Genomic DNA, 14,017 nt, shown 5'->3' with positions numbered 1-14,017 from the left:
CTAAATATGTATGAAGGTTAACCGACACACTAATATATATATATAACACACAAGAGCTCATAAAACACAAGCAGGGGCAAATACCACGTCACTAGTGCCCCCCACACAGCGATATAATAACGATCCTTGGCACATCTGCTATTGATCTCCTTATTTTCATTGAATGCGCTCTCCCCGCAGCTACCTTCGCAGTCTGTCCCTAAACTCACAGTCATCTCACTTGCTTCTCTGCATGGAGAAATCAGGACGGTTCCCGGGAAATGCCCCTCACACGTGGCTCCCCACCGCACAGCTGCACCGGATACAATGTACGATCCGTTAAATTGATGGGCGCTGCGGGGGGTGGGGCGTCGGCGTTGTGTGTATCGCGCTCTGGCTGTAGGGCAGTACACGAGCCTGTATATTTAAACACACCGTGCAGCGGTATGGCTCTACGCGTACGATTTATTAAGATGTGAATGAATGTGTTACTTCTATAGGTTATATTGGCAGACAGGATTGGGACAGTATATTCAGCAGCTTAAAGTTGGTTGATCATTAAGTAGAGTCGTAGAAGATGGTGACTTATTTTGTTCAAGGCGATGGCATTTACTTAGCCAGCTTCTCTCTAGCTGTAACGCATTATCTCCTCCCTTTTAACCCTCCTTAATTAGGATCTCCACGATCCACCCGTGCTTCCAGATTAACCCATTTTATATCTCCCTTCTCAATGGCCAAACCTGCCAACTACCCCTTTTTAACTGATAGATCCAGAGGGGGAGGTAAATATGCACTAATGGGATCCACTCATCATAAATCCTTCCCCTTTGCCTGTCCCTAAAAACATGGCTTTTTATTTGTGTCTAGTTTTTGTATTTACCATAAAAACATAATGTTTGCATCCATATGCTTGAAGCAAAATACATTAAAGTCCACACATTTCATGCAAATGGCTCAAGACTGACATAGACCCAAGTGTCGTAACATAATATAAAATCAGGGATAGGTAAAGTATCCGTACAAGGGACCAGTGTGCGTGGCGTGGTTTGTGAAGGTCCGTAGAACATCATTAACTTGTCCACAACAGACCCAGTAAGTGTCCACCATGGGCAATGTTGGTGCTGACCCCTGTATAAAAAACAAACCCCCTGGTAGGCAAAAAAACATAAATACCCCCCCCCACACACACACAAATAATGTGGACAACCTTTTAAAAAGCGGCCACAGCTTTAATAAACGAACAATTCACCAGCACCAATATAACTGGAACATATAGTTAACAACATGTCAGGCAACAATACATGCCATGGGGACGTATATGGCACCCCGCTTCACCAGAGCCCAGCATAGGTGGCCAGGCCTATCCAGACTCCCCAACCTTCTTTTACAAAGCTGCTTGGACCTGGCTGGTGAGGCAAACAATCGCTGTCATGTCATGAGGAAAAAGAAAAAAAGCCCAGAAACAAACACACCTGAAATGAATAATAACACAACCAACAAAAAGGTGGGTCGGAAGGGAGAGATGTTCCTTGCAGCCCCCCGACTGCAGGGCATGACTGTCCTGTAAAGAATAGGTTAACTGTCCTGACTATTGTATTAAAACTAGATAATCTAACTGCTTTGTTAATATGTAACTATTCAGGAAATAACCAAAGTGCAGCCAATAACATCAATTAATTCTACCACCAATTTAAAGGGATTGCCATTAGAGCATCCCGTGTGACCAACATGAAATGGCTCAGACAAGCCACCTTGAACTCATAGGACCATGGGCTGTGGAAAAGTAAAGGGTCTCACAGAATACATGGGAGTAAAATTCCACAAAAGCCAAGAAATTACAGGATATTAGGGAACAGTAACCTCTTCCGTGGCGCCATCCTCACTATGAGGTGCCAGGGTATAATGTCTTACCCCGGTGTTCAAGGTCTTAAAGGACACAACATCTTTTAATGCACTCTATGGAGACTATGTAACTAGGATCTGCAGTATTACCAGCCCATTCAGCAGCAGAACACCAGGCGGCCTTTTCTCCCTAGGCCTAGGCCAGAATATGTCACTGGATGTAAAATCTGTTTTAATAGCATGTCTGCTGATTATAAGCCAGTGAGCTACCCATGAACACAGTTAACATGCAAGAGATATATTCTATATTTGAGCATTATATTTTTTAAAACATGGCTATTCATTTTACATCATGGCGTTGTCAAATTGTCAGTCCTCCAGGATGTTTCATCAGCCGCATGTCTAAAAAAATACTATAGTTCTCTTCACCATTACATCACATTAAAAAGTTGTTTTATATTGTATTTTATGTGCTCACACAGCCCAGTCCCATAAGCACACAATATAAAGTTACATTTTCTTTCCTTAGCTTTCAAGAAACAACGTCCAGGTGCTGAGGCGCAATGGACATCAGTGCTTACACTGACGACAAAAGTGCTTGGATCTCCTATCACACACAGAAAAAGCCATCAATCACTGTGGCAACAATGGCTGCAAAACCAGTCTGAAGATGAGCATTCCCAGGCCTCACTGTTACTGCCTGACTGATCACTCAGCGCCACCTGCTGGACCAACCACCCACTGTCACCCTAAAATTCTACACCAGCCCTCAACTGATCAGAAGATTTAGAAGATTAATGTGAATCAGGGCACTAAGAGTCTAAACATAATAAACATTCAAAATGAAACTGTATGTTTTTTTTTCAAATGAATACATTAATGGGGAAAAACTATTCCTCCAAATTCTGGAAGCGGTAGCTTAGATAAGATACAATAATTTTAGTATTGAGTTGGATTTTAGGCCTCCTGCAATGGAAAAATACCAAGATAAAACAGTGCTATGTGTTATCTCAGTTCTATCAGCCGATATATCTCTTCGTTTTATCTGACATTTCCATTGCAGTCTGAAACAGGTTTACCGTTCAATTATTTCAAATAGATTTATTTCCGGGACCAACTGACTATAGTTTAATTTTTTGGTTCATTTTTAATACTCCCTCCTCAGGCACTTATGATAAAATATTTAAATACATAAAGGGATTTAACAAGGTGTTTTTTGGGAAGACTATTTCTAAAGAAGAGATGTCATGATCTAAATACAAAGCTTTCGGAAGCTGAGATATTCAAGGAGGTTTTCCTCTGCTGAGATGGTGGTAAATAAGTGGAACAGCCTTCCAGCAGAAGTTTTAGAATTTAGTAAAATCAGAGAACATGCATGGGACAGGTATAGGCTATCTTGAACATATCAGAAGGCCAAAATCCAAAAAGAGATTTTAGGTAACATGGCAGACTAATCAGACCGAGTGACTATAGAATAATTTACTGTTTTATTGGATTGCATAACCCATAATTATTAACTGGGATACCAAATCAACTACAATTATTTATTGCATTTTCTGAATTAATGAATGCAAAATTTCCATTTCCCTGTAATGCAGACAAAGAGCAAGGACTAGGAGCAAGGTGTTTTGGAGCACGGTGTAGGGTGCGGCAGAAGGAGCACTTGTCAGCTCTGCTTATGTTTTGCCCGTTCCTCCTTAAACTCCATCCATTTGTACCCAAATATCAACCTATGGTATTATACCCATTTTATAACCGTACCCAAATCGAAACTTCTATCTAATCTACAGTCAAATTCTATGTCTATGTATGTACACCATCGTTCAAAAGTTTTTGTCCATTAAAATAACATCAAATGCATCAGAAATACGGCGTAGACATTGCTAAAGTTGTAAATGACTATTGTAGCTGGAAATGGCTGATTTTTAATGGAATTTCTTCAAAGAGGCCCTTTATCCGCAGCCATCACTCATGTGTTCCAATGGCGTGTTGTGTTCCCTAATCCAAGTTCTTTAGAAAATCATTTTGTAATTATGGTTCACAGCTAGAAATGTCCTTGTTTGGAGGCTTGGGCTAAGTGACCCTAAACTTTGTGGTGTGTGTGTGTGTGTGTGTGTGTGTGTGTGTGTGTGTGTGTGAATGGGGTATATGTATAATTGTATGGTTATTCCTGTTAATGCAACTGCTGGTACTGCCAGGTACTCTGCTAGTTGCCAAAAGCAGTTATCGAAAACAGCAAATATGTAGCCTTTTCCAAATCCTAGGATTTATGTATTTATTTAAATAAACCCAGGTAGTTTTGTTTAGAGATTAAAGGAAGGCTTGTATTAGAAACCCACCTTGGGTGTGTAGATCTGCATCATTATTCATCCCCATTACCTCTGGCCTGATGTTGAGTTGCTGATTGTTGCTGATTGGTTCAGACAGCTAGTGTAAGCGTGAATGAGGAGAAGGAAGAGACCTTCAGGAATGGATAGATAATGCTAGTTGTGCCACACTCAAATTCAAACCTCGGGTTTCATAAGGTAAACCTTTAAACCAAATAGCTTCAAAACAATTATATTTGTTGACAAACAGAAGAAGGTGCTGGTTGAAAAACAAAATGTCACTCAATAAGCAACCCAAAACACCACATTTACATTAAAAACCCACCATGGACAGATCTTAATGCATTATGAAATTGGGCATTGAAAATGATTCATACTTGCATTGTAACCAGTGCCACATTTGCTACTTTACAAAATAATTTTTCTGCTCTTGTCTTTTAAATGGACCTATAAGATATATACAGTGTTATACATAGTAGTATAGTATAGTATTCCTCCTGCCATATTATTTGACTAAACTTCTACTATGCAGAATTATCTTAATTGAAACATTAAAACATCTCCTATCACATAAGTTCTGTGTTTAAATAAGTTTAATTTCCCTACAAACAATGGCCCATGTCCAAATGTTTCATGACACCCTTTAACCAAATGTAAATATGAGATATACATTTAATCATTACATCCACTGAGAGGACACTTTTACTTTATTGTGAAAATAATCATCGATTGAGCTATTTAAAAAATAGAGAGAGGATTTTTTCCCTCTTTAAATAGACCATTAAAATAATAAAACTGATTCTGAGCAGCTTAGTAAACAGTCTCTGATTGAAAACAGAATGAGTAAAAAAATCTCTGCAATTTATACTAAAGCTACAGAATACATAGAAATCATTTATGTGCTTTTTACAATATATAATGTTTCAAATCGATTAGGCTGGTTTGTACCATGTAAGCTTTAGTCACACGTGTATTCAAAAATTATATATATAATGTTTAAAATGTAATAGAAATTGTAACATTTTTTAAAATGTATAAAATAATTAAAATGTAAAAATGTACATATTGAAATGTACAATAAATATAAATATACATATAATAAATATACATAAAAATAAATATTTAATCCAGAAGCCTTCAGTAGCGCACCTAGAAAGAATGAGCGATAAGAGGATTGCTGTCTGTCTAACGATTAAAAAGACAATATGACATCCCCCAAACTCATATGGTTTTCCAGAAAATTAGGGAAGTCCAGAATATTTAATTGCTCCAAAAAATTCCCACATAGCGCTGTATTTTAGAGCAGGTTAATCTGGATGTTTATTAAATTGATTTTTCCAGCTATTCTTTGCTGAATGAGGGATCATTAGTAATTATCGGTTTTTGATTGTTCATGCTATGATGAGGCGATCATGCTACCGAACAAATGCAGAACTTGACCTTTTGATGTGTCAGACCCCTGGGTTTATTTGCATGAAATCCCTTTAGACTTGTCATGTGGATGATCGTCGTGTTCCTGAGTGATCAGAGCTCTGTGATCTCTGCGTTTCCTTGTCTTTTTTGTATTGTGTTAGTTGTCTGTGGAAGGAGGGGTCAGGATCACGGATCACTACAAGTGAAATTCACAAAAACCTGCACAGACTGACAGCAGGTACTGAGAAGAAGGAGCTTCCTAGCTCATCTACATAAAGGCCAACCAGCCAGAGAAGGATACCTGTCTACTCTGTGTCTGAGGCTAGAAGCTGCCACAAGGACTGACTCACCCCAAGCTCCTGCCTCCACACAGGTATGACCTCAAACCCAAGGACATTTTGGGCTCATTTGTCATGTCATTGAGATTTTGTGAATGGAAAGTCACTTCTGTTCTGTCACTGACTGTGGCCCGATGTGTACAGAGATGGCTGGTCTGATGTAGTATGTCTGGTGTGTGACACATCCATGGAGTGACTTGCCTTTTAATTTCTTTTTTCTTTTTTTTTATTAGTCTCACGGTCTAAAATTGAGTGCTTTTCCGGACAGCTGTCCATGTCCAAGATCCCAGGAGATATGTATGAAGATTCGGACTGTGTCTGTTCCTATGGCATGAAGCTTACCTGGGATATCAATGACCCCAAACTCCCGCAGGTAAGCTCGGTGCACTAACCTTGTCTGATCGCAGCACTCTCCTTTCCGTGTTCATGCTCCCAGCACACTTCAATCTTCCGAGACACTTTCTTGAAGCTTTATTTCCGCAAGTGATAACAAAACGTGTATATATACCGATCACTTCTACTCATTGCACACACATTGCTGTAAACGCCACTCCGTACTCCCCTCTCCAGTAAGGACTCACCCCATGCCATCCTCTCCAGTATGTCCACTACAGCAGGTGGGTCACTCCATACTTCCCTTTACAGTAAGGCCACTCCAGCACGTGGGTACAGGGCACTCACTCCATACTCCCCTCTCCAGTAAATCCACTCCAGCAGGTGGGTACAGGACACTCACTCCATACTCCCCTCTCCAGTAAATCCACTCCAGCAGGTGGGTACAGGGCACTCACTCCATACTCCCCTCTCCAGTAAATCCACTCCAGCAGGTGGGTACAGGGCACTCACTCCATACTCCCCTCTCCAGTAAATCCACTCCAGCAGGTGGGTACAGGACACTCACTCCATACTCCCCTCTCCAGTAAATCCACTCCAGCAGGTGGGTACAGGGCACTCACTCCATACTCCCCTCTCCAGTAAGTCCACTCCAGCAGGTGGGAATAGCCGAATGAAGCTGATCTCACCCTTCTATTTCACCAGTTTCCGAAGTAATCCTCATCTTTCTACATACCTGCTGCACAATGTAATAAAATAACTGCTCAGATACGGAAGATTAGTAGTCTTGTACACTAAATGCACTTCAAAGAATCGTTTCCTTGAAATTGAATTTTCAAAGCGAAATACTGTCTGTTAAGACAATGTCACGGCTTGACAAATAAAACAAATACCATCAAGGCATATCATATCTGAAAATCATGTAATCCATATTATTATGAGATGCATTACTTGTTCTGTACTGTCTGCCTATTTTAGAGCGCAGCAGATATCGAATAATAACAATAATTATAATAATAATATATACCACTCTTCAATAAAAACATTCTAGATTCTAGGTACTTACATTTTGCAATGCAAAACATTATCACAATACGATGGTATAGCCTTGTTAATAGTTATCGATTACAGAGCTTCGTTTAATTATTAAAAATAAAATCTAATCATTGTAAACTATTATTTTTTACAATTGCGGTGTTACTTTTCAAAAGATTCCGTGTAGTAAGCTTTGATGGTGTACAGTACAATCATGTATGTAAATTATATTGAATAACTGCAACACATGTAAATCTGGAATATAAATGCATCATATGTTTCTGTTTAGTTTACTATATAATATCTATGGAGTGAAATTAATTAATCTTTTAAAATGTACTGCTTTTACAAAAAAAAATCTGTATGCAAATGAACCAGTTGAAAGTCGCTTATATGATGAAACGAATGAGTTTATCTATATAATTTTAATTATTATTTTATATATGTTGAAGGCTTATTATAGTTTTCTAATATTGTATTGAACAATGTAGATGCAGCGCATTTTAATTAATAATACTAATAATCTTACAGTTGGCACGATGACTACCTTTATGATAGGTAAAATTATTTTCTCTAAAATGTATAACTCAAAATATCAGAAAACATTATATAACTTTTATTTGCTTCTTTGGAAAAAGAGATATAACAGGGTGTCATGATTATAGATTTACAGTCATTCTTAATATATGTTGTAATGCTGTGTATTTTAATGGATCAAAAATAATTACATGAAGGAAGTATTTATTCATTTTGTCATAGTTTTCTTTTACCTTTCACTAAATCGATTTGTAACTTTACAATTTGTAATATGCCTTATTGGGTTGTTCTGATTGTTTTGATTTGCCTTAAAGTACACCAGTTTATATATTGCCCACCAAATGGATCAAACGATTTTCCGAAGTATTTAGTGTACTTATTTTTTTGCAGCAATTAAGAAATTGTCTATACGAAGTTGTTTATATGACCGTTTGGGGCAACTTTCACCACGTTAAAGCGCTTTTATTCTTAACCACTATGCACCAAAATACTAGTTACAGAAATAAGTAAATATATATATATATATATATATATATATAGATATCGATATATATGTATATCTCTCTCTTTATATATAGATATACATATATCTATCTATATATCTATCTATCTATCTATCTATCTAGATAGTTAGATAGATAGATAGATAGATAGATAGATAGATAGATAGATAGATAGATATACTCTATATATATAATGTACGATAAACAGTCATTGGGGCAGACTTTAGGTTTGTAATTTTCGAATTAACAATTACAATAAATCTGGTATATGAATAATCGCATTTAATTATAATGACATTATTTGTAATACGCAGGATATTCGCAGGATAAATACCAAATCGTGGTGTTTCTGGGCAGATTGCTGTATTGCGAATATTACTACATAGTAATCTGTAGTTATATACGTTTTATAATTTCATAAATACACAATTCCTTGATTATTGCACAACAAAAAAATCATTTTTAAATCCAGTGATCACAGTAGCCCCTGGCAATTATTAAATTAACTATTTAACTCCGAACGAGTTAAAAATGGAGTCTAATACAACGCCAGATCCCATTCTAGCACTTAAGACGAAACACCAGTTCATCTTCTTCAATACAACTCCCTGGCACTCCTGTGGTTAAATAGTCCATTATGTACACAAATTAAGCGTTTGCAAACATAAATGTCTGAGCTCTCCATTGCAAAGCTGTCATCACATTTTACTGGCCTGTTACCTCTCAATTGTGGGGGACTCAGTCTAATGCACAAAGCAAACACTCAACTAGAGAAATAGCCTTTAAAAAGCTTCATTGTAATACTTTTGTAAAAAATAAAAAATAAAAAGCACCATAAACAACTGTTTTTCTTTCTTGTGATCAAGCTCATATAAAGTAATAATTTGTGCTATGTGATCTGGTGTGTAAAATGATCTGTTCTCATAGCATTATTTGTAGTTCCAAAGACCCCATAATGACTGTTTTGCGAAAAATGTCTTCTATATGTAACAAAGATAGTAAAATACAGTGGTTTGATACATTAACACAATGTATAACCTTAGTACTGACTGTAGCGATACACTGTTTTCCAAAACTCTTTGATAGAGGTAACATATTATTCCTTTGTACAGTGCTCAGGAATATGATGGTGCTATGTAAATTATAAATATAAATAATAATGGAGAAAAAAGGTAATATTTTTTAAGTGAAGGCACCCCAGACTGATATATTCTGATATATTCCATTCCTACCAGTGTTTTCAGCATTTTTCTAACAAATAAATAAGAAAAAAATCAGTCAACAGTACAAAAAAAGGAGAAAAAACCCCCAAAAAACCAAGGCGTAAATGTTCCAACCTGTGATTGAGATTACTGCAGAATAAATAATAAATTATATATTATATTGCATTTTATTATACTTCTTTAAAGTGCACCCCTTATGGCTGTTTGTTTTGAGTATAAAAATAGATTTTTAAAGCTTACTCTAATAGGTTGCTTTTGGGATTTCTGAATATTTGTGTTACTAATGTAGGCATTGTAAATGGGAGAATGGCAATTGGGGTGATTTTTAAGTAATAAAGGTATTTAAAATTGCTGCAAACATACTCAAGTAAATCATTTTATCGGAGAACAGAGCATGCTTAAGAAATAGAGAGATCGATATTTAAAACTTTAAGAAATGTACCCCCATATAATAATAATAATAATAATAATAATAATAAATGTTGTCTCATAATTGTGTTCAGGACCTGAAGCAGTTTGACAACTTTCAGGAATGGACAGATGGGTACGTTCGGTTTATTTATGGCGGAGAAGATAAGAATGCCCAACGCCATCTCAGCGGCTGGGCTATGAGGAATACCAACAACCACAACTGCCAAATCTTGAAGAAGTCCTGCTTAGGAGTGGTGGTTTGTAGCCGCAATTGTACCTTGCCAGACGGCAGCAAACTGCAACTCAGACCTGCGATCTGTGACAAGGCACGCCAGAAGCAGCAAAGTAAGTGGCCAGAAGTCTAAAACACCCTTTGCCTATGTACAGTAATATACTTTATAAAGCATCAGTCTGTTCTGAGATGTTCTACAGCAGGATTGAAATAGCCTAATGTATTGTTGATTAAATCAGTATTTTCAGGATCAAAAATAAAGAAAAGTACCTGATTGTTCCAATTTTCCCCAAATCTGTTCTCTATACGCATCCAGACGTGCAGGCTTTCAGGATCTCCTCACATTTGACTGTTCAGTTTCTATCAACCTCCTGAAGTAATGTAAGGCCACCATGAGCAGAGTCTTCTTCTCCTCCATCTGCGCCATTGTGTCTTACAGTATATCCACATTACTATTAGCTTGTATTTGGCCATTCTGTTATGGAATTCAATAGTGCTTTATAAATAATGGAAAATAATAGTAAAAGTGGCAATTCAATGATTTTGTGAGGACTTACATAAGCTCATATGTCTTGGCTTAGTATTGACTTTGTGATCACTCGATTTTCTTAAACAGAATACATAGATTTCCTATGTATTTGTAGGGTCTGTTGCATTGTATACAAAATATATTGTGTCAAACACATGTAGAAAGAACCACAGTGCTCTAGTCTAGTCTAAGGCATCTATTCTGAGTCAATCTAGTCAAGAAAAGCAGAGGTACTTTTATAAATGTTGCTTTTATATATATATATATATATATATATAATTATTATATATATTTTTTTTAATATTTAATAAATAGTTTGTCTGTTGCAGAAAAAATGTGCAGTAACTGTAACTCTGCTCTAGAGCTGATTCCTTGTCGAGGTCACAGTGGGTATCCTGTCACTAACTTCTGGAGGCTTGATGGAAAAGCCATATTTTTCCAGGTATTTTTGACTTTACAGATTGTTCCCCTATCCAAATGTAATATGAGGATCAACCATGTATTATATACTTTGCAGTGTCAGTACAGTTACCCGACTACCATTAAAAATAGAATCCACCAAAACCCCAAAACATCAGATACCAAATGTGGTCCAACATTATGTACAGCTCTGTGATCTCTATTCAATAACTGCTGAGTTATGCCCTTTGTCAGTTAGATTTCACTATTCTTTCATCAGTTGTATTTTTTCCAAATTGAGTTTATTACAATACATGTTAAAGGGCACAATTTGGCAAGTCTAGCTTTTGAATTCTTCACTGCACATAGTTTTTAGACTTTACCATGTAGGAGTCATTCATGTAGGAGTCATTGAAATAAACAAATTATACCAGCCTGTTTTTTTATTCCACACATCTGTGGACATTCCAACTCATACACTTATTAAAATGTCCTTTTTAAACAAAAATGTTGCCTTGGACAGTGACAGTGGCATACCACTATAGTAACACCTGCCTTGCAGTAGCTTGGAGTGCTAATCAATTGAATTGTTTGTTGCTTTCAATGACCCTACAATTAAATTAACTACATCAGACATTCTCTCTCTCTCTCTCTCTCTCTCTCTCTCTCTATATATATATATATATATATAAATACACAAATGTCCAGGTTCATTCTCTGTAGTATGAATTGATGCATTGGTTTTGTCCATTAGCATAAAATGACATTTACCAGAGGGTTCCATATATCCAAAATAACTAAATATATCATATATTATACCATATATACCATATTAGGTCTTCTCTAGGTTAATGAGATATGCTTACTGTTATAGCTAATCTTATGAATACTTGGTTATCCTTACTGTTATTTCTCATTTCTAGATTAACTAGATATGTACATGATGATCTGAATATCTAGCTATCTATACAGTTTTAGCTCTGCTCAGCAGTTAGTTAAAGCGTGAGTAAAAGAATGCTGCAGAGATATGTCAGCTTAAAAAACAAACATACATTAATCAGCTATGCGAGACACATGGCACATCCAGCTTTTCCAGTACATTACAAATTGTTTGAGGGACCTGAATTGTAAGAAAACCATTTTTTTGGTTTATTGTAAGGCCAAGGGTGTTCATGATCATCCACGACCAGAGAGTAAATCTGAGACAGAAGCCAGAAGAAGTGCAGTGAAAAGACAGATGTCTTCATCTCACCTGTCCCAGAAGAAGAAACTTATAGAGTCTGAGGTAAACACCTGATAATGAATACTATAATGCTATGTCATGGCCACACATTTGAGGAACTATGTTGCATACTCTGTATTATGAAGTTTCTGCCTGGACAGCAATTTATTTTAGAATATTCTCTGATGGACTGTCCATCTGTATATCACTTCTTTGTTTGTACAGCATCACCATCTACCTATTGCAGTGTAATGTGATCCAGAGGATTTGGGCTAACATAGGCATACGTAATAACATTTGACTATGTTTTATTTTACTTTTCAGGTGGGGAGATACAATGACAGTGGTGGCCATTTCCCCAACATTCACACAATACCTTGCATAGAAGGATCAGAGCGTTTCAGTCTTGCAACAGATGGAAGCTTCCCTTTTCCAACTCAACACTACGCTTCATACCAGAACCCTGACCCTTACAAACCTTCCAACGATCTTGTAGGATATCAGGGGGATTCTGTGTCATCATACCCAAAATGTTCTAATGCAAGAATTTATATGCCCAGGACACCCTGTGGCTATGAGTTTCCTGTACCTGGCTACATTAATTCCAACTCATACCCTCCCCTATATAAGGAGACAGTGAACAGTTTTCCAGAAACTGATCGAGTTCAATTAAATGTGCCCCAACCAAACATAGGTGTCTTGAATGCACACGAAAGGGGTTATGATCCCTCTGGTAAACATCATGGATGGAAGCAGATCCTAGGGAAAGCTGGCTATGGAGACAGAAGTGACTACGGGCAGATCCAGGCAAGCACTGGCCATGCTTATTACAACGCAGAATATCCTTGCCGATATCGTAAAAGTCCATCTCCTGTTGCTCCAGCCTTGCAGACTGTTATAACTACCACCACCAAGGTATCATACCAAGCTTACAAACCTCCTGTAGTGAAATACAGTGACAATGTATGTGATGTGAAAACTCTACAAAATTACACCCACATTCCGGACAGCATATCTGAAGGAATGTTTCCAGAAATAAAAGCTCAAGATGATTTCAGCGTAATCAAAGCAACATTGGGTTACCAGGAACAGATTCCCAACAAAAGTGAGAGAGTGGATAACCTGGACTTTTATCGATATGGTCCATGTATGGGAAATAGCTTTTCAGGACAGAGCTACCGCTATGAAAATACTGATTATTAAAAAATGAACTCTATCGCTCACTATTTTATTGTTTCGCCATTTGTAATTTAAATGTCAAATAAATAATTGACAACATTGAAAACCATGTATGACTTGTAATTATACCACTAAATTGTAATGCATTAAGGGCCATGTTATTCTACGTGTAGCCAGATGACTACAGTTATGTTACTTGAATTGTACCCAATAGACTTTGAACAAGAACACTGGTCAACATAGAAATGTATCCAGGCAAACATTGGGACGAAGCAGACCCATCTCTGTATGAGCTTTAGTATATTAGGTTGTAACTAATGTTTATTGTTAGAACTACATTTGTGGGTAAAACTATACTGAAGAAATGTTGTTATCCTGAATATTATTTAGTACTACTTAAAATGATATAAGAACATGACAAATAATTGGCTATTATTGCCTAATCAGAATACCATACTCTGGTAACCATGTGAAACCAAGCACACAATTAAAACTTGGGCCATCACCTTACACCT

The 14,017-nt window shown here is 36.9% G+C and overlaps 1 protein-coding gene across 1 annotated transcript; it reads left to right on the top strand.

Moving 5' to 3' along the window:
- The first annotated feature begins 6,173 nt into the window (after positions 1–6,173).
- LOC149302691 (chorion-specific transcription factor GCMb-like) lies at positions 6,174–13,526 on the top strand. The gene is made up of 5 exons (XM_089482201.1): positions 6,174–6,272; positions 10,034–10,286; positions 11,032–11,144; positions 12,261–12,386; positions 12,648–13,526. The coding sequence occupies exons 1-5, from the start codon at positions 6,174–6,176 to the stop codon at positions 13,524–13,526; spliced, it is 1,470 nt and encodes a 489-aa protein (XP_089338327.1).
- Positions 13,527–14,017: the final 491 nt, after the last annotated feature.

The sequence above is a fragment of the Sceloporus occidentalis genome, unplaced genomic scaffold, assembly GCF_023333645.1.
Source record: "Sceloporus occidentalis isolate IW3139 unplaced genomic scaffold, rSceOcc1.0.p SCAF_18, whole genome shotgun sequence".
Classification (NCBI taxonomy): domain Eukaryota; kingdom Metazoa; phylum Chordata; class Lepidosauria; order Squamata; family Phrynosomatidae; genus Sceloporus; species Sceloporus occidentalis.
This window is presented reverse-complemented; position numbering and strand designations above follow the sequence as displayed.